At 47.2% G+C, this 17311-nt stretch overlaps 1 protein-coding gene across 1 annotated transcript; it reads left to right on the forward strand.

The window, feature by feature from the left end:
• Positions 1 to 841: 841 nt before the first annotated feature.
• TBC1D2 (TBC1 domain family, member 2) lies at positions 842 to 16451 on the forward strand. The gene is made up of 13 exons (XM_009582642.1): positions 842 to 1249; positions 1909 to 2041; positions 2931 to 3072; positions 5220 to 5356; positions 5977 to 6164; positions 6361 to 6747; positions 7601 to 7711; positions 9307 to 9494; positions 10656 to 11126; positions 12266 to 12386; positions 14416 to 14601; positions 15240 to 15361; positions 16054 to 16451. Exons 1-13 carry the CDS (start codon positions 842 to 844, stop codon positions 16253 to 16255), a joined length of 2796 nt encoding a protein of 931 aa, XP_009580937.1. The 3' UTR covers positions 16256 to 16451.
• Positions 16452 to 17311: the final 860 nt, after the last annotated feature.

The following is a 17311-nucleotide window of genomic DNA, read 5'->3' on the forward strand; positions in this document are numbered from 1 at the left end:
TGGCTACGGCTTTGAAGTTGGCCCCTTCTCTGAGAGCGAAGTTGGACTAGAGATCTCCACAGATTCCTTCCAGCCTTATTTTTCTATTTTTCTCTTGCACATTGCCTTCCTCTTGGGAACCCAGCAGGTTACTTTGGCCACTGAGCAACTAAGTCTCTTTTGCAAGGATCACAGAATTACTTTATCTGGTACATAATCCACCATATGAGGCCTACTCGATGGAGACCTAACACATGGCATGTAGGCTTTTTAACAGCAATCCTCAACTGACACAAGTGATTTATAAGGATGCTGCATGAGGCTGGATTTTTCTCCAGACATCATGGTTTAAAATACTAGCTGAACAATCAGTGGAAGTGCCAGGATACACTTACCTAAAATCCCTTGACCTGAGTATGTGGCCTCCCAAGGCTTGTTATCTTGCCATGTTTTCTGCAACTGTTACTTAACATTGTTGTCTGTGGCTTCAAGTGCCCTGGTTATTGCTGTTGATTTGGTATGCCCACAGACTGTACTTATTTTTCACTCAGGAGATTGTGGTACTGCTTCTTGGCTGCTAGTCCAGCTAATTTAGGAATGCAAAAGGGAGAAAACAGGTATATAGAGGTCATCTGAGCCGAGGAAGGCGGGGAGCAATGACCAAAAGTAGAAGTTGGAGACCTTGGCTGGGCAGTTTGAAAGCAAGGGAATATTTTTGTCGTGTGCCAGACCTGTGCTTATTCCTCCTTTTTCATTTGCTGCAGGTTCTATAACAGTGATGATATAGTCGGGATCTGCTGTTACTTATTTACCTAGAGAATTTCCTGTTTCAATCCAATTCTGAGTATATTTCCTGAAAGAGATGAAAAAAGGACCAGAAAGCGGAGCTTGTCCCCTTGCCACTCCAGGCAATTTAGTGGAGTCAAGTCCAGACAATAACAGCTGCAATGGAGCCTCAGTGAAAGAGAAAGACTTGCTTTCCTCTTCTGGAGAACTGGAAAATGTACAGCTGAAACCCAGCAGAGAAACAGCCAGAAAAAAACTGTGTGGCTATTTAAATAAGCTGGGCATCAAGGGGCCAATCAAGACCTGGAAGTCTCGGTGGTTCTTTTACGATGAAAACAAATGTCATTTACTATACTACAGAACTGCACAGGACATCAACCCTTTGGGGTCTATTGATCTCTACAGCGCCAGCTTTGACTGCAAGGTGGAAAATGGGGAAGGGGTTTTTGAGATCAGAACACCAAGCAGAGTTTTTACTTTGAAGGTAAGGGACAGCATCTTCTTGTGGGGCCTGTTACGAAACATTCCCAGTCAGGACAGACACATGTCTGCTAAGATACCTCTTAGCTTGAGTTTCACTTTAGTCCTCCCAGCCTGGACTGTTACATTTGGGCCTAAATTACTTGCATTGTTTTGGCAAGACTGGGACTCCATTACCTGTGAGATGGCCATTGTTTAACAGAATAAGAGTAAAAGCTGAACTGGGTGCTGAATTAAAATCATTGAGGAGTCCTGCAGTCCACAGGTAATTTGCTGAACAGAAATGAGCTCCTCTGTCTAAAATGGTTGCTCCAGCAGGAACTTTTGCTAGATTTTTATCTCTGTGAAAATCGCTATTAAGAAGTTCTGTGGGTGATTCCTGGCTAAAGTAATGGTGACATTGCTGCTTAGCCTTGGAGCATAGTAAACCAAAACATGTTTAAAATGAGGTCAGCAGTCCACTGAGGTTCTGTTACTAAGGCCATGCTGAAGATTTACTGTGTCCTCCCAAATCAGTGTTAGGACCAGAGGACGTAGCATAGGCTTGACACAGCTGGCCTTTATTTCTGCTGACTTGGGCAGCGAAGTGGTGGTCAGCCCTTCAGGATGTGTCTCATGCTGATGAGATTATTCCCCTCTCCTTCCTGTTTTGTGTTATGTTAGGCAATCAGCAAACAGGCAATGATGTACTGGCTGCAGCAGCTACAAATGAGACGTTGGGAATTTTGCAACGCTCAGAGCAGATTTCCTGTGGGCAGCTCCCAGCTTGTCAATGAACCTCTGACTGGCAGAACAAGTAGGTGTCGCATACATTGGCCTTTCTTTTGCTTTCAGCTCCCCAATGATGAATGGTGCTCCTCGTCTGTAAGTGGGCAGAGGTTTTGTTGAGGTTTTTAAATGCAGGTGCTGACTATCAATGCTTGGTCGATGTTTGGAACTTCTGGCCTTATTATGGATGAATGTGAATTGGCTGTCTTCTAATGCACAGCATGTGGTTGGAGATGCTTATGGATCTTATCATGAATTCTCTCTTGATTTTCCTCATGCATATGAAGTGTGCACATTTGGTATATCCCCTTCCTCTTGTAAGGCCTGTGAAATTTACAGCAAGCAAGTTTTTTTTCAGCAGTGGGAGTGCACAGGCCGGTGGTTCAGGAGAGGGCACAAGCAGGGTGGCCACCTGTTTAGTTATGACCAGATGCACATTTTGTTTGAAACAAATATCCCCGTCCCTAGTAAGTGTCTGCTGTAAAAGGTTCTGGGTACCTTGGCATTTTGCTACAGCAGGCAATAATTTGGTTACAGACTGTGTTTGTGGAGTGTTATCTGCACATTAAAACTATCAAACACTGTTTGGGATGGGGGAAAAGATCAGCAACAGCTCCCTTCCTTATTCCTTTAGGCGGTTTAAGTTTGATTGTTTACAGTTAGTCATTCTCATTTACAAATGGTTGAAGTCACTTGATTGTCCTTGAATAGATGACTCTATTTGTACATGGAACCTTCTGTAATTTCACCTAAAACTAAGGAAACCTGCTCTGCTGAACTTGCTCCACCTGGCCAGTTGAACATGAATGTACACCTGTAGTAAAATGTTGTGGCTCTCAATTTACACGGAAGAGCCAAAGTCCAATGGAATTCTGTTTTGTTCACTTGCTTCTGTGTCCTGGTTTGTTTTTACATAGGTGTTGGTGACAATGAAGACTTTCTGCCTCCGGTGAAAACACCAACAGAAGCAGTGGGTTTAAAGGCAGCGTCTTTGCCTGCACCCCAAACATCTACTGCTTTGCAGAACATCTCCCTTAAGCATCCTTGGACAGAGATACAGTAAGTGCCCAAGGAGAGCTGCAGTGCAGCTGACAAGCCACTTTGTGCCTTCCTTGCCTGTCATGTTTTGTGTGAAGTGGGACTCTTGCCTAGGTAGAAGAAGCATGAAGTATCTTTTTGAAGGACATTCCGGGCAAAAGTAAACTTCCTGCCAGAGGGTCTTTCACATCCCCCTGTTCCAATGCATTTCACATCCTCTAGCTCTCTTAGCAAAGATCCCAGTGGCAGACCTAGGGCTTGGTTAAGCTTTCTTCAGTGCAGGTGGTGGTTTGTATGCCTACTGCGATGCACCTGCACATCGCTCTTGGAAGGGCACACGGGCATGTTGAGCTGTACTCTGTAGGCTAGTGATAGAAGCCCGTTAGCACTTTCCAATGCTTTCAAAGGACCTTGAAGGTAGTGCACTTTCTAAAGCAGGAACTCCAAGCAAAAGGCGCTTGAGCCTGTAATGTGGTCTGACACAGCACAGCTTGCTACTGCTTGCTGAGTTTCAAGTATGTGAATATTCCCACTGCCTACAATGATGCTGCTGTCTGCAATTGCAATGTGTAGCTCCATCAGGGCTAAAGTTATAAGCCTTAGGCAGTTACAGTTGCACAAAGACAACTCCCATCAATATCTCCTTAAGTGTGTCCTAATCACTTATTTACACGTAACCAAAAATGTGTAAATGGCCACAGGTGTTCTAGGTAGCCTGGCACCTGCCAAATGTTTTTGGTGGGGAGGTTGGCTATTGCTTTTTACCACCACTACTGTGGCTACAATCTGATGCTGATAGGAAGAAAGATCCCCCATGGGACCAAAGAGGATCAGAGTCAGCTGTACTATTTTGCAGGGTATGCATTCTCTCCTCCTCACTTTGATTAAAAATAATATGATCATATCTCCTCCCCCTCCCCAGCCTTGCTTTTTCTAGCTTGAATAACAATTGCCTCTTTTCAGCTTCAAATTGTATTGCTCCCCTGGTTCTGTGAACATTTCTTCAGGCTCTATCACTATCACTCTTCATGAGTGTAGCATGTCTGATTTCAGCTAAGTTCATCAGATCCCTGAGCTGTTGCTGTCTCAGAGGAAAAACAAAGTGCATGAGGTAGAGAAAAGTAGGAAAGTGGCATTGGATGAGTGCCAACTGCAGACTACAGGGAATGAAGGTCTGCTCATCTTACGTGCCAGTATGTTCCCTGAGGTCAGAAATGTCTGCTCTTCTGCTGTGGAGCCTTATAGTAACACGGGAAAAGGAGAACAATATCTAAATACCATCTTCGTTTACAGTTAGGAAGTAGCTGACACTGAGTTGTAGATTCAAAACAAGGGGCTTGTTTTGTTTCAGCTGATGGACAGCACAGGAGGAGAAGGGAAAAGACCTCTGTAGAGATAGGCAACTGTCTCACTCTCCTGTGTAGGTTTTACAGAAAATACTTGTGCATTTGTGGTTCTGCATAATTTTATAAAGTCATCTCTTAGGACTTCTGGCAATATCTGATAGCAGCAGCTGTAACAAACTGGTTCTGGGTCTGATTGCAGTTTTCTTCCTGAATATCTTTACGGCATCAAAGTCTATTGAGTTTGTTGTTACAAGGTTATTAAATGTGGTTCAGAGCACAGGTCCTGTGACTGCTTCAAATATAATTGTGGCAGTTTTGGCTGTGCTGTAGATGGCTGAGCTTTTCTTGGCACATTGGGATTTCCGCAGTGAGCTAAGGAAAGAAACGGAGGGAAGGAGGGAGGGAGAGGGAGAGACGGAAAGAAGGAGGAGGAGAGGGAGGGAGGGAGAGAGAGAGGGGAGGGAGGAAGGGAGGGATGTGATTGGTCTACTGTTACCTTTGATCCCTCTGTCCAGGCTGATGCATTTTAGGTACAGGGCTCAAGCACATGGGGAAAGATCTCCAGCGGATTTACATTGCTGTGCTGGTACTGATTTTGAGGCACCTTCCTGATTTACACCAGTTACAACCTTGCTCCCCTCAGATGCACCAGTGAACAGTGCTGTGAATAGTTCATTTTCTCCCCACATGAAGGGCATAGGTTTTGGGAGGAGGGGTGGAATATGAGGAGAGGTAAGGCATTGAATAGTTTGAATATGCACTGACTGCAGTGATCATGACTTCTCCTGTTCACTAGGCTGTCTTGATCTCTTCTTGTTTCAGAAACACTGTCTACAATATCTGTGGCTCCAAGCAGCTCTGGGGGAACAATGGGAACGTCTTTAGCTTCAGTGAATTCCAGGAGCATCCTGAGAACCTGGATGAGGAGCGAGAGGCAGAAGTGGAGGCAGGGTGTGCAGGTGCTTGTTACTGAGCTGCGTGAGCTGTTCTGAGTATGATGCCTTCTAGCAGGGAGTCAGACTTAGCAGGAAAGGGAGTGAGAGGGTGGCCGGTCGTAATGGGACATGAAAACTCTATCACATTGTCTCGGGTCCCTTCCTGTGTTGTTGGCACAAGACTGACTCTTTTGGTTCTGCTTCAGGCTGCATCTGTCTATCTCCTATCTCTGGAACGTTCTGCAGATGGCAAAAATGCCATCCATGGTGCCAGCCCATACTGGTGTTTCTTTGAGGTAGAAGCTAAATTGCTGCACGGTCACAGGCTAAGTTCAGCAGCTCCACCGCATGCTTGGGAAGTTACCTCTCCATGGTGGTAACTTGCATTTGGTGTGTGCAAGATAGATGGGCGGGGTGCAAGGTGGGTTAACAGGTGCCATAAAACATCATGGCTTTGTTTATTCTGGGTGTACCTGTGACTGATCCCTACTGCCTGTGCTTCAACCTTGTGGATTCCAGCAGGTCAATTTTCCTTGTCCTTGTGTCAGTCTTCTCCGCTGAGCTGTTATGAGTCTCCCCCACAGCAAGACTCAGGAGGCCATAGTAGCAAGAGTTCTGTGTTAATTAACTCTATTTCCCTTCAGTTAAGGAGGGGACCCCAGAGGATGGGAGGATGGAGCCCAGGCTGAACTGGGTTAGGAAAGCCAGGTGGATGAACAGTGGCTTCCCAGGCTTGCCTGAAGAACTGTCCAGGGAGAGGAACGCAGTGGATAAAGTGAGTGTCCTACAGCAACAGATCCTGACACTCACAGAGGAAGTTAAGTCACAGAAGGTGAGTGTGGCCTTCTCTACTGGTGAAGCACTGTGATTTTCAAGATTGCTGCATTCAGTTTTGCTTCTGAAAGGAGTCAATTTCAAGATCCTCAGGACCTTTCACTGTTAACTCATTACTGGTTGGGTCTGTGCTGTCCATGCTGCTGTTGCCCTGCGCAGCACTGTGATGTAATGGCTTTGCATTCCCTTTCCAGGAGCTGGTTAAACTTCTCCACAAAGCCCTAGAGGCAGCCCAGCAGGAGAAGCGAGTATCTAGCATGTATCTCACTGCAGCAGAAGATAAGGACAGGCTGGAAATGGTGCGTCACAAAGTGAGACAAATCGCAGATCTCACCAGTCGACTGGAAGCTCTTGAGCAAGAAAAGAAGGAACTGGAGCAGATACTGATTCTGAGAGACCGCCACATCCAGGAACTCAAGGAGCACGTGCAGCTTCTGATGGAGAAGAACCACGCCAAACAGGAAGTCATCATGGCCTTGACGGAGCAGATGGCCCGAGAATTCTCTGACCCCCTGCAAGAAGCCAACACTATCACTGCAGAGACATTGTACAAGCAGCAAGAGGAGATTGAGCACCTGAAGGTGTGTGAGATAGCACAAGTCTGGGGGCTCCCACATTTGGGGGTTCCCACTTCTGTGCCCTCTGGTTCAGTGGGAGGGTGTTCCTTGTGGGACGCACAGAGTATACTGCTAGTTGCTCCATCTGTCTCAAAACCAGAGGCAGGCTGGAAGGGGCTTACCTGATACCAATAGGGCACTCCAAAGCATCTGGGGCAGTTTCAGCTTCAGCTTCAGCTGTTCTGTTTGACTTTGTGTCACCATTCAGTGCCTGCCTTTTTCTTTGCTATTCTTTTGTTTCACAGCTGCAGTCTTACTTGCTGCCTTCACTAGCTTTGTTCCTCTATGTTGCCCTCTTGCAAACAGTTTCCCAATACATCCTGGTTTTTTCAAATCTAGCCTGTTGTATGTCACTATATGCACAGTTATAATGACCAGTTAGCGTGGGGTGGAGAACTGCCAAAAGAGCCACTTACTACATTGTGAGAGACAGTTTGTTTTTGCTGCCAGCCGTGGGGCTGAGATTTGTGTCAGTTTTTAAAAAAGATAGAACAAAACACATATATTCTTCATCTTATTTAGGTACTTCTCTAGCTTTATATCACCTGAATGTCTCTGTGTTTTCTAAGCATGTACATGCAGTGCACTTAGCATTTTCAAGTGTCTTGTCCATGTGTGACACTCCTATTTAATGTTGTGCCTTGATTTCCTTTGTAGGCAATATTTGTCCTGGGGAGTCCTGTCTTCTCCCCAGAACACAAAATTGTTGAGATATTTTCTTGTCCTTAACACAATCCACACCTGAGGTCCCTGAACTGAGAGGGGATTCCCACCCCCTTAAGAACTCTCCTTGTGTGACTGTTTTGCTTCGTGGCAGGATGATATTGATGCATACAAAACCCAGAACCAATTTCTCAACTCAGAGATCCACCAGGTTACTCGACTCTGGACAAGCGTTGCTGAAAATGAAAAAGCCCTTCTGATGAAGGTAAGGCAAAATGACTGTTTTTCCTTGGTGAGAGCTGTTACTAATTTCTTTCCTAAGTTGACACTGGAATGGATTTTGGTCCAAAACACACCAGGAATAAGCTTTCTTCTCAATGTGTTTTTTTAGTGTGATCTTTTTGCTGCTTTGTGGTGTTCCCGAATTAGACATGATCATTTTCATTCTTCAATAAAAGTAAAATACCTGCACAGCTCAGTCTTAAGGATGCTGAAACTTAACCCAGATTTCTGCATTTCAGCTATGCTTTTGGAGACAAATAAAAAAGCAACACTACGTGTAATGAGAGCTGGCAGACTGACTGAGCCCTGGCTCCATCTAGTCTTGTTTTCTGTACCAGGCTTGGCACTACCAGGTGGCAGCACTCTCAGGTCCTGCAGCTAGACCAGAGTTCTTATGTTTTCTTAAGCTCTGTTTTTATTTCTAGCCTTAAGTGTGCATAACCTGGTTACTCTCAGACTTGTCTAATCCTACCTTCTGGTCCCGAACCACTTCCCCAGGCTGGTGATGTGTGCTAGCACTTGTTCTGTGGGTTTTCCCTGGGTTTTAAGGTATGTCTCCACAGTCTTGGATTCTGGAACAGGGCAAAAAGCTGCTTTTGAAGTGTTATTGCCATTCTTACATCTGTTTGCTTTCTAGTCCTTTGAAACCCTGCCTACCTCCTAACTTGCTGCCCTTCTCTGATCCTGAAACTGCCGTAACCTTCAGAAAAGAAGTAATCACACCAACATGCTCAATGTGACGCAAAATGCTGATTAAAGTGGTAGTATGACAGTATCCCACGCTCCTTTCCGTCCCCTCTGTATGCAGCCTAATTCTCTCTGTGGTTTTTGTTTTGTTTTTGTTTTCAACTGCTGCTTCCCACGGAGCAGGAGTCTTCATTTTGCTTCCTGTGAGACATTGAGTGACTTTAGTCACCTGTGTGGCCTCAGTTCCCCACTTGTGGACAGTCTTCATTCCTTTTTTCTGCTTTGTTTGCCCAGCAGTATGGTGGTGGCAGGGACTGTCCTGCTGTTTGAACTCACTTGGGCTTCCTGTGCTTGAGGAATGTTGTGTACCAGTGCCATGGGACTGGGCTTGCTGAGGGGCATGTGGTCACCTTGTCTGTGGTGCTACCGTGTATCCTGAAAATGGTGTGGTCGTAGCTCAGTGGTGGAGTGGTGTGTTTTGTCAGGATACAGTTCAATGTGGGGTAAAGAACTTGTCTCCTTGCAGGGAAAAAGCCTGCAGAGAATTCAGCTGCAGTGGTGGCTCTTTGGTTGTGTCCTGAGCCGAGCTGGCTGGGATATGGCCATCCACTGATGCAACGCAGTAGCTAAAGTAGGTGATGCTGTAATAGGTCTCCCACTCAATAACCAACTTATTTGCGTGTTAGCTACTGCAGCTTGTGCTTGTTCAGAGACCACGGTGATTCATTCATGGCTGCAGTTCCACTGACTGTAGAAAACTGCTGGATGTGTTTTTTGCAGCTTTGCTGTTCAGGAGTCTTCTCTTTATGTGCAGACCAGGCCAGTAGAGAGCAGTAGCAACGCAGGAAGAACCATCAATGAGCCAGCTCATTCCCTCTTTTTCCCCATCAGTGTGCCTGCCTGCAAGCACGAAACTGCCAGATGGAGAGCAAATACCTGACAGTCTTGCGGAAGCTGCAGGAGGCTGTGCCTGGCCTGCCCAGCTCCCATGCTGAGTTGGTGAGGAACCTCATCCAGGAAGCACTCCAGTGGGATGTGAAGAAAGAAGCAGAACAAGGTTTTAATCTGAATGCTGTAAGGTAAGAGGCAAGAGCATGGGGATATTCACACCCTTGTAGGAGTCTGGCCATGGAGGGGAATGCGCAGGCGAGAAAGATCTGGGGACATTTCTATAGCGGGGACTTGGAGCCGTGACCTAGGAGTGGAGGTTGAGGAGGGTGGTTTAGTTTGGTGGTGTGGAGACCACGAGTATCTGATAGCAGCATATCACTGTAGGAAGGGGAAGTTAAAGATGGTACAGCTAAACTTTACTTGGCAGTGGCAGACAGTATGGCAAGTGACAACAGCCATGATGTGCATGGGAGGTCAACATTGGACATGAGGATAAACTCCTGTAGGAGAGGAGGCCACCTGGGAGGTGGGGGATCTCAATCCTTTGGGGTTTTCTAGTCCCAGCCATACAAAGCCACCATTGCCCTGTTCTAGTGCTGGGGATAAGCCTGAAGGGGGGCTGAACTGGAGGCCTCCGGAGAGCCTTGCCACCAGCGCTGCTGGAGTCCTTGCATTTGTATTTATGCTTTCCTGCCCAGTTAGTGCCCCAGTTCTGTAGCAGTTTCCATTTCATCTGGTTGGTCAGACTCGCAGGTTCTTCAGGTAGCTTGGGAGATGAGACCCCGAGGCCAAGCTTGATATCTTACAAGTATTGCAGCCTGTGGACTGATGATGCACAAACCCTCAACAAGCTATACCATCAGCGCTCCTGGTGTTTTCCAATTAGTAGGAGATTTGTATTGTGTACAGGGAGATATCAGAAGGGACTGTGGATCTCTGTTTTTTGGTCTGATGCCCCAGAGCCTTTGCAGTCCCTTCCTACAGAACTGCCTCTGCACTAGGACATGGTAGGGAGAAGGTAGACAGGTTGAGCTAGATAGTCCCTTAGGGACAGGGGAGCAGGCGAGGTGAGAGAGGTCTGATGAGGTTGGGCTGTAGCTCAAAGCAAAGTTGCACCTGAGTTTGTGTGTGTATGCCATTGCTGCAGGCTCTCATTTATCTTCAAGGCTCTGAGACAGTGGGCATGGCAGGCTCTCACGTGCAGCTGCTAGAGAAGTGAAGGACGAGTACCTGTGCTCCAGCATGGGTGACAGGAACCTGGCAGCAGGCTCTAGTTGGCATGGCCTCAAGCAGCGAGTGGCCCTTGGTGCACTGTCCTTTGAACTAACCTCTGCCTTGGGTCCCTCCAGTGAGTATGACGAGTATGGGTTTATGACTGTACCTGACTATGAAGTTGAGGACTGGAAACTTCTGGCCAAAATCCAAGCTCTGGAGATAAAGTCCAACAACCTGCGGAGCCAGGAAGTAGTGGAGAAGCCACTCCGTGACAGGTGGAACAGCGTTGGAGAGCTGAGCCCTTCTGCAGAGCTGAAGAGCCTGATCCGAAGTGGCATTCCGGTGGAGCATCGGCAACGGGTCTGGAGGTGGATTGTCAGCCGGCACTGCAGCCATCTGCCTGACCACTACCAACGGCTGTTACGGCAGAGCAAGAGCACTGAGCACCCTGCCTGCCGGCAGATTGAGCTCGACCTGCCCCGCACACTGACCAACAACAAACATTTTTCCTCTCCCACTTCCCAGCTCATCCCCAAGCTCCGGAGGGTATTGCTGGCCTTCTCCTGGCACAATCCTGCCATTGGATACTGCCAGGGACTGAACAGGTGAGGAGCCAGGTATGCGGCTTCTTCATGGGATAGCATTGAGAAGGTGAATCACATACTCTAGGCTGTGATTCAAGCAACCCCAGGCTCCTGCCTCTCTAGAGTTCTGTCCTGGCTCTAGGTATTTTCCTGCAGAATTCTGCATTTGATGTCTTTTTTCACCCAGTGACGTAGCTGGGATCAAGCAAGCAGCAGGATGCACTTGTTCGGCATCTCCATAGTTACAGAATAGGAAGGAGCAGCTATAGGTGGTAGAGTGAGGCAGTCCCAGAATAACAGCATGAAGCTGGGGCTGAATTTCTAAGTCTTAATGTGCTCAGCAGAAAAACACCCTCATGATTCCCCTTTTTGCTGAGAAGAGTTGGAGGAAATGTTGGGAAGTGTTAGAAATGAGGGAGTTGCAGCAAATGACATGAGGATAGGCTGAGTAAACTGGGGTGGTTCTGTCTGGATAAGAGAAGGTTCAGGAAGTCTAAAAGCTTCTTTCACTTCCCAAAGAAGGCTATAGGAAAGATAAAACCAGACTTCTTAGAAGCGTGTTGCCAAGTAAAAGAGGCACTGGGCGCTAGCTGCAAGAAGGGAATTTCTGGTTGGACCTTTTCACATGAGGAAAGTCTGTGTAAGCTATTCCTCTTGTTCTTTGGACAGTCTTCAGCAAGACATTTTCCCCTCTAGAGAGCCCTTGATACTGGACATCATCTTTCCAGTCTGACTGAAAGGGGGTAAGGGCTGTAGAATAATGTGTGGAAAGGTGAGCTATGTCACATAATATGGAGTATCTCTGAGTGAGCTCTTTCCTGTATTGAAATAGCCAAAATCAGCACACTGCTAAATTCAGCAGATCTACAGAACATCCCATTAGCTGGGGAGTCTGGCTTTGTCACACCAGTTCCGTATTTGATGCTTCCTGTTTGCTGACAGGGGCACATGGGAAAGAAAATCACAGCCCCATGGTTCCTTCAGAAACCCTCAGAACAGACCACTCGTCTCTCTGACCAACTGTCCTGCCACATTTGATGTTTTGGATGCTCATGGAGCTAGAGACGTGCCAAGAGGAATCTTGGATTCTCCAGTTCCTGTGCTGGCCTGTTTCTCCTCCTGCAGTGTTGCATTGCCTCACCATATCTTGTCCATCACAGATTGGCAGCTGTTGCCCTCCTGGTCCTGGAAAATGAGGAAAGTGCTTTCTGGTGCCTAGTCCATATTGTGGAGAACCTAATGCCGGCAGACTACTACAGTGACACACTGATAACATCACAGGTGAGCTGGGCACCCTCACATCTGCTTGGACTCTGATGCAGTGATTTACAGTAAAGGTTTAAAAGCAAGCAGTCAACTTGCAGTGTGTTTGATTTCGCACAGGACAGTGATACCACCTTGCAATCTCTTCCATTGCAGAGGTGTCGTAGACTTGAGAGTACAAAGTTGTTACACGCACAGGAGCAGCAAAATTGATCCCCAGCACTAGGAAATTGGACAGCACTCCTGAGTCAGGAGGTGCCCCTCCTTGAAGGTCAGGTTAGTCAGGAGGAAGGTGCCCATTAATTGCACAGTTACTTATTTTAAGGAGGGCCTAGTAGAGGTGAAGCAGCAAACTCGAACATGTGTAGAGCTAAGTATGAGGAAGGCACCATTGTGCATCCCTTCAGATGTTTCTTTGGAAACTGCACCCTATCTTTGGAGTGCCATGTGCAGATGAAAGAAAATACTGAGATTTTTATATTCACTATACTTGCCTCAGTTCATGATTAAATACAGTGTTAGTTCTGGCTTTGGGGTTCCCTGCAGATCAGAAAGCCCTCTGGCTTTTTGATGTAAATGTTGTTCTGTGAGTAACTTACCCTTCAAAGTTCAAAGTCACTGGATTTCAAGGTTTTCAAGATGTGTTGTCTTGTATCAGATATACTACATCCTCCCAGGCAGACACAGAGCCAAGATAAATCCCATATAGTTCCATGGAGTTGTAATTGTGTACCCATACCACCAACACCCAGCAGTGCCCAGTCTGGTGAGCCTAGTGTCATTATTGTGTGTGGTCCTTTCAGAGAGAAGAGGGTTGTATCTGTGGGCCCACAATAGATGAGGCTACAAGCATCAGTAGCTGAGAGTGACTGATTGCGCCACTGAATTCGTTGGCTAATGTTTACTGGGACAGTGGTGTGCTGATGGAGAGGCCAACCCACAGACTGGGGAAGCAGCCAAATCACTGTGCAGATAGCAGAATGTTTATCCAGAGCAGGTAGTGTTAGCTGTGAGATTTAATAGGCAGCACTCAATACTTGACAAATAGTGATTGACAGGGAAAACGTGGCAGACTGAAGACACAGAGGCTTCCCTACGTTTGGTGAGAAAAGACTGTCAGCTGAGGGAGCCTCTTTTAGAAAGACTTTCTGACTTCATGGTTGGTCTCTGAAGGTCTAGCCAAGACCCACGTAAAGAGGAAGGTCTAGGGTCATGCTTTGTGGGTTGGCTTGATAAAGTGAAAGCTCTGAGTTGGCTGGAAAACTTAAGGTTTAGCTCTTGCAGATTTTAAAGACCAAGCATATCACCTCATCTGGTTTGTACCACTGTGCCACAGCTAAGTGGGTTGAAACAGCTGGGGCAGTAGTATGACATGGCATAGGGGAAGACCTAACCACGACCTTGCCTCCTTAGTGCTTCCCCTCATGAAACCATGGCTTCCCTGAGATGAAGCCTTTATAAGCTTGGGTCCAGGATCTCACCAACTGCATTTCTGTGTCTCGGCTCGTGGAACCAGAAGCAGAGCACAAATAGTACTCAGACCACAAAGAGAAGCTAAGTGAGAAGATCAGGTCCTGCTTGCGAAGTCAGAGGAATTCTAGGTGTTTATTCTGTTGGGCCATGTGCAGTCATTCAGACCTGGGAAGATTTTAATCCCTGTCATGCAGTTGGATGCTCATGACATCACAGAAAATCCCAGTAATACCGATGTGGGAAGATGTGGCAGCATTTTCCCTCTTGACTTTGAGGTTGGGAAGGAATATGATCCTCTGAGTGAGAAGAATGTATGTATCTCTGCTTGTATCTTGGCTTTGTTTCAGCTCCACACCTTGCACTGGGTACAGCGTACAAGCACGCTGCTCAGTAATTTTGAAGGGTTGGGAGACAAAGGATGCTCTGCTCTTCCTAGGGTGTGGTTAGGCTAGAAGGCAGCACCAGTGATTACCATGGCATGCGTGGGCCTCTGTCCTGTTGCACTGCTCCTCTCCTCCAGCGCCAGGACTGCTCTTGACTAGGACTTCATTGTTTTCTTTTTTGTCAACTTTAGGTAGACCAGAGAGTCTTCAAAGATTTCCTGTCAGAGAAGCTGCCTCGTCTCACGGCTCATTTTGAGCAGTATCGGATTGATGTCTCACTCATCACCTTCAATTGGTTTCTGGTGGCCTTTGTGGACAGCCTGGTCAGCGACATCCTCCTGCGAGTGTGGGATGCCTTCTTGTACGAGGGAACTAAGGTGCAGTTCTCCATCTAGGCCTTCCTCCCATCTGCACCACATCTGTGGCATGTTGGCAGGGCGATGGACATACACGTGTCGAAGAGACACGGCGTTGTCCTGTCCTGCCTGTTTGGTAGGGTACCTTGATGCCTCCCAGCATCTGTGTCGTCTGTGTACTTGCTGCCGGTAGGGAGACCTAGTCCCTGCTACTGTGCACAGTATCCCTGGCACTTTTTAGCAGGTAATCCTGCTATGAAACAGCTCTTTGACAGGCCAGGGTGTCTTCTGCTCTGTGACCTGGACACAGCTGAAAGTATGGCAGATACAAGGAGCAGAAGATGGGCAGAGAGTTACTATCTGAAAACATGAGTCTTGCATTGCCCCTGTGCATAGGGAGAACTGGAGAACCCTTGTGAAATCCCTATGGGATCCTTTTGGAGGATCTGGTATGCTCTGGGGTTGTAAATTATCTTACAGAGGGTCATTCTCTTGGGATTAGCTCTGTGCTTCTTTAGGCCTGCCGTAATGCAGCAGGAGAAGCCTGTGTCCAGCCTCTACTGCAGCGCTGTGTGCCCCACCCCATATTTTATGCCAGGAGGGCCTTGTCCCTCAACTGCCTAAGACTCTGTCAACTCAAATATCTTTCAACCCTCCAGGTGATTTTCCGCTATGCTCTTGCGATTTTTAAATACAACGAGGAGGAAATCCTAAGAATTCATGACAGTGTGGAAATCTACCAGTACCTACGCTTTTTCACAAGAATGATCATGGATGGCAGGTAGAACTGTGGATTGTAGACACCCTCTCATCCTGGGTTTGTACTTGCTTGCCTGTTACATCAGCCTAAAAAGAGTTGTGACCAGTCTGTTAACAGAGATGCACGCGCATTGGCAGGTCTGTGGACACGGATCAGTTTGTCTCTTTTTGACTTTCCCTTCATGGTGTTACTTAAAGTCTTTTTGGCTTGCGCAAAGGCATGCTACAGCAGAGCAGGCCACAAAGTCTGGGCCAGCCTCCTTTTTGCAGCAGCTGGAACTTGTGCTGCCACTTGCTAGGTTTCTCTCAGCTGTAGTTGGGGTATTTGGGAACGCAACACCACTCACAACCTTTAATGGCAACGTGTCTGAGAGGAAGATTTCTGTGATCAGAAGAGCTCAATGTTGGGAATATTCCTCCCCCGGGGCCATCAGAATTGGCACCCAATCCACCGTCTCCTGACTGGTGGCTGCACACCAGTACCTCAAAAGGTGGTGTGGTGTAAGGCTGTTTAAAGTGTTTCTTGAGTTGGTGTTTGTGTGAGAAGGAATTGGATGTGATTCCTTTAAGACTCTGCTGCTTGGTGATTTTTGAGCTCAGAGAGCTGAAATTTGAGGCCCTACTCTTTGCCTACCCCAGGATGCACTTGTGTATTTGTTACCATCTGTTACCAGCCAGTAAATTGGTTCACCAGACCTGTCTTTTCCATCGTAGGAAGCTGATGAACATTGCCTTCAATGACTTAAACCCCTTCCCCATGAAACTGCTGAGGAACCGGCGGTCAATGCACAGGGAAGAGCTGGAGGCAGAGCTGTGCGAGCTGGAACAGATCAAGGCAGCCTATGTAAAAGAGAGAGCAGAGCAGGGGCCTCAGGACCTGAAGGAAGTTGTTAGTGAAGAGGAAGAAGAGATTTAACAGAGTTCCTCATCACTTCCCTCCCGCCTTGCAGAAGGTCTTCAGTAGCAACTGCCTGTAAGAGACGGAGCAGAGGGCGAAAGGTGGTCACAGCAGGAGTTCATCTGCCCCAGGAAGCAAGGCTGTAGGTATAGGACCATGTGGGGACCAAACCAGACTTTGTAATGGATTGGAAGGTGTCAAAGGAGTTTTATCCTCTTCTGTACTACTCCCCATTCAGCCCACCCTGTACTGTGCAGTTCAGGATTACAGCTGAAGGTCTAAAGGAAATATCAGTTGTGGCACCATGTCAAAAGTTGACATGGTGCAAAAGACTCAGCCAGGCAGGGCTTTTCTACCTTTTCTGATGGAGGCTTGAAAGAGATCTTTATATACAAGTAAAATTACCAGAAATAATGAACTGAAAGCACTCCCTCATTGCTGCCTAAAGCTTCCAAATTGGTCAAGAAGGAAACCTGCTCTTTGAAGGCAGGTGCCTTCAGTGGCTAGCCCGCCAGGAGAGTGTGTGTTTAACATTGCAGTTACTGAGTCATGACACTGTCTCCAGATGAGTGTTGGGCCTGAGGAAGTCCTAGGAGCTGGAGGACATCTGCCCATAGGACTCAGGCTGGGACAAGTGAAATGGGTTGTGGGAGAATGGAGTTGCCTCTCCAGTTTATTTTGGTTCCTGTGGAAGTCCATGGGAGCACAAGGTGTGTCTCCCTGCCTGGCTGGGAAATGTTGGGAGCTATGTCTCCTCTTTATTTAGCTTTGAGCAGAGCCATCTATGGGTTGGCCTGAGTGGCAGCACTGTGCCTTCCAGAGGTGAGTTTGCTCCATAGAGGAGCTCTCATCTTGGTGTGAAACCAACCACAGCCTGGCTGCAGGCAGGGCCTAATGTTATTGAGACTTTGACTACTGGGGACACCTGGGTCTTCTGATCACCTCACACTTGGCCAGGATGAGTGTGTGGCCATCTCTCTCTGCCTCATAGTTATGCTCCTCCTGTGCCAGATTTCTACATTGATATTCCTGTCTCTGACTCCCATTCATAATGGGAGGGAGGTCTTTTCTGTA

The sequence above is a fragment of the Fulmarus glacialis genome, unplaced genomic scaffold, assembly GCF_000690835.1.
Source record: "Fulmarus glacialis isolate BGI_N327 unplaced genomic scaffold, ASM69083v1 scaffold45047, whole genome shotgun sequence".
NCBI lineage: Eukaryota > Metazoa > Chordata > Aves > Procellariiformes > Procellariidae > Fulmarus > Fulmarus glacialis.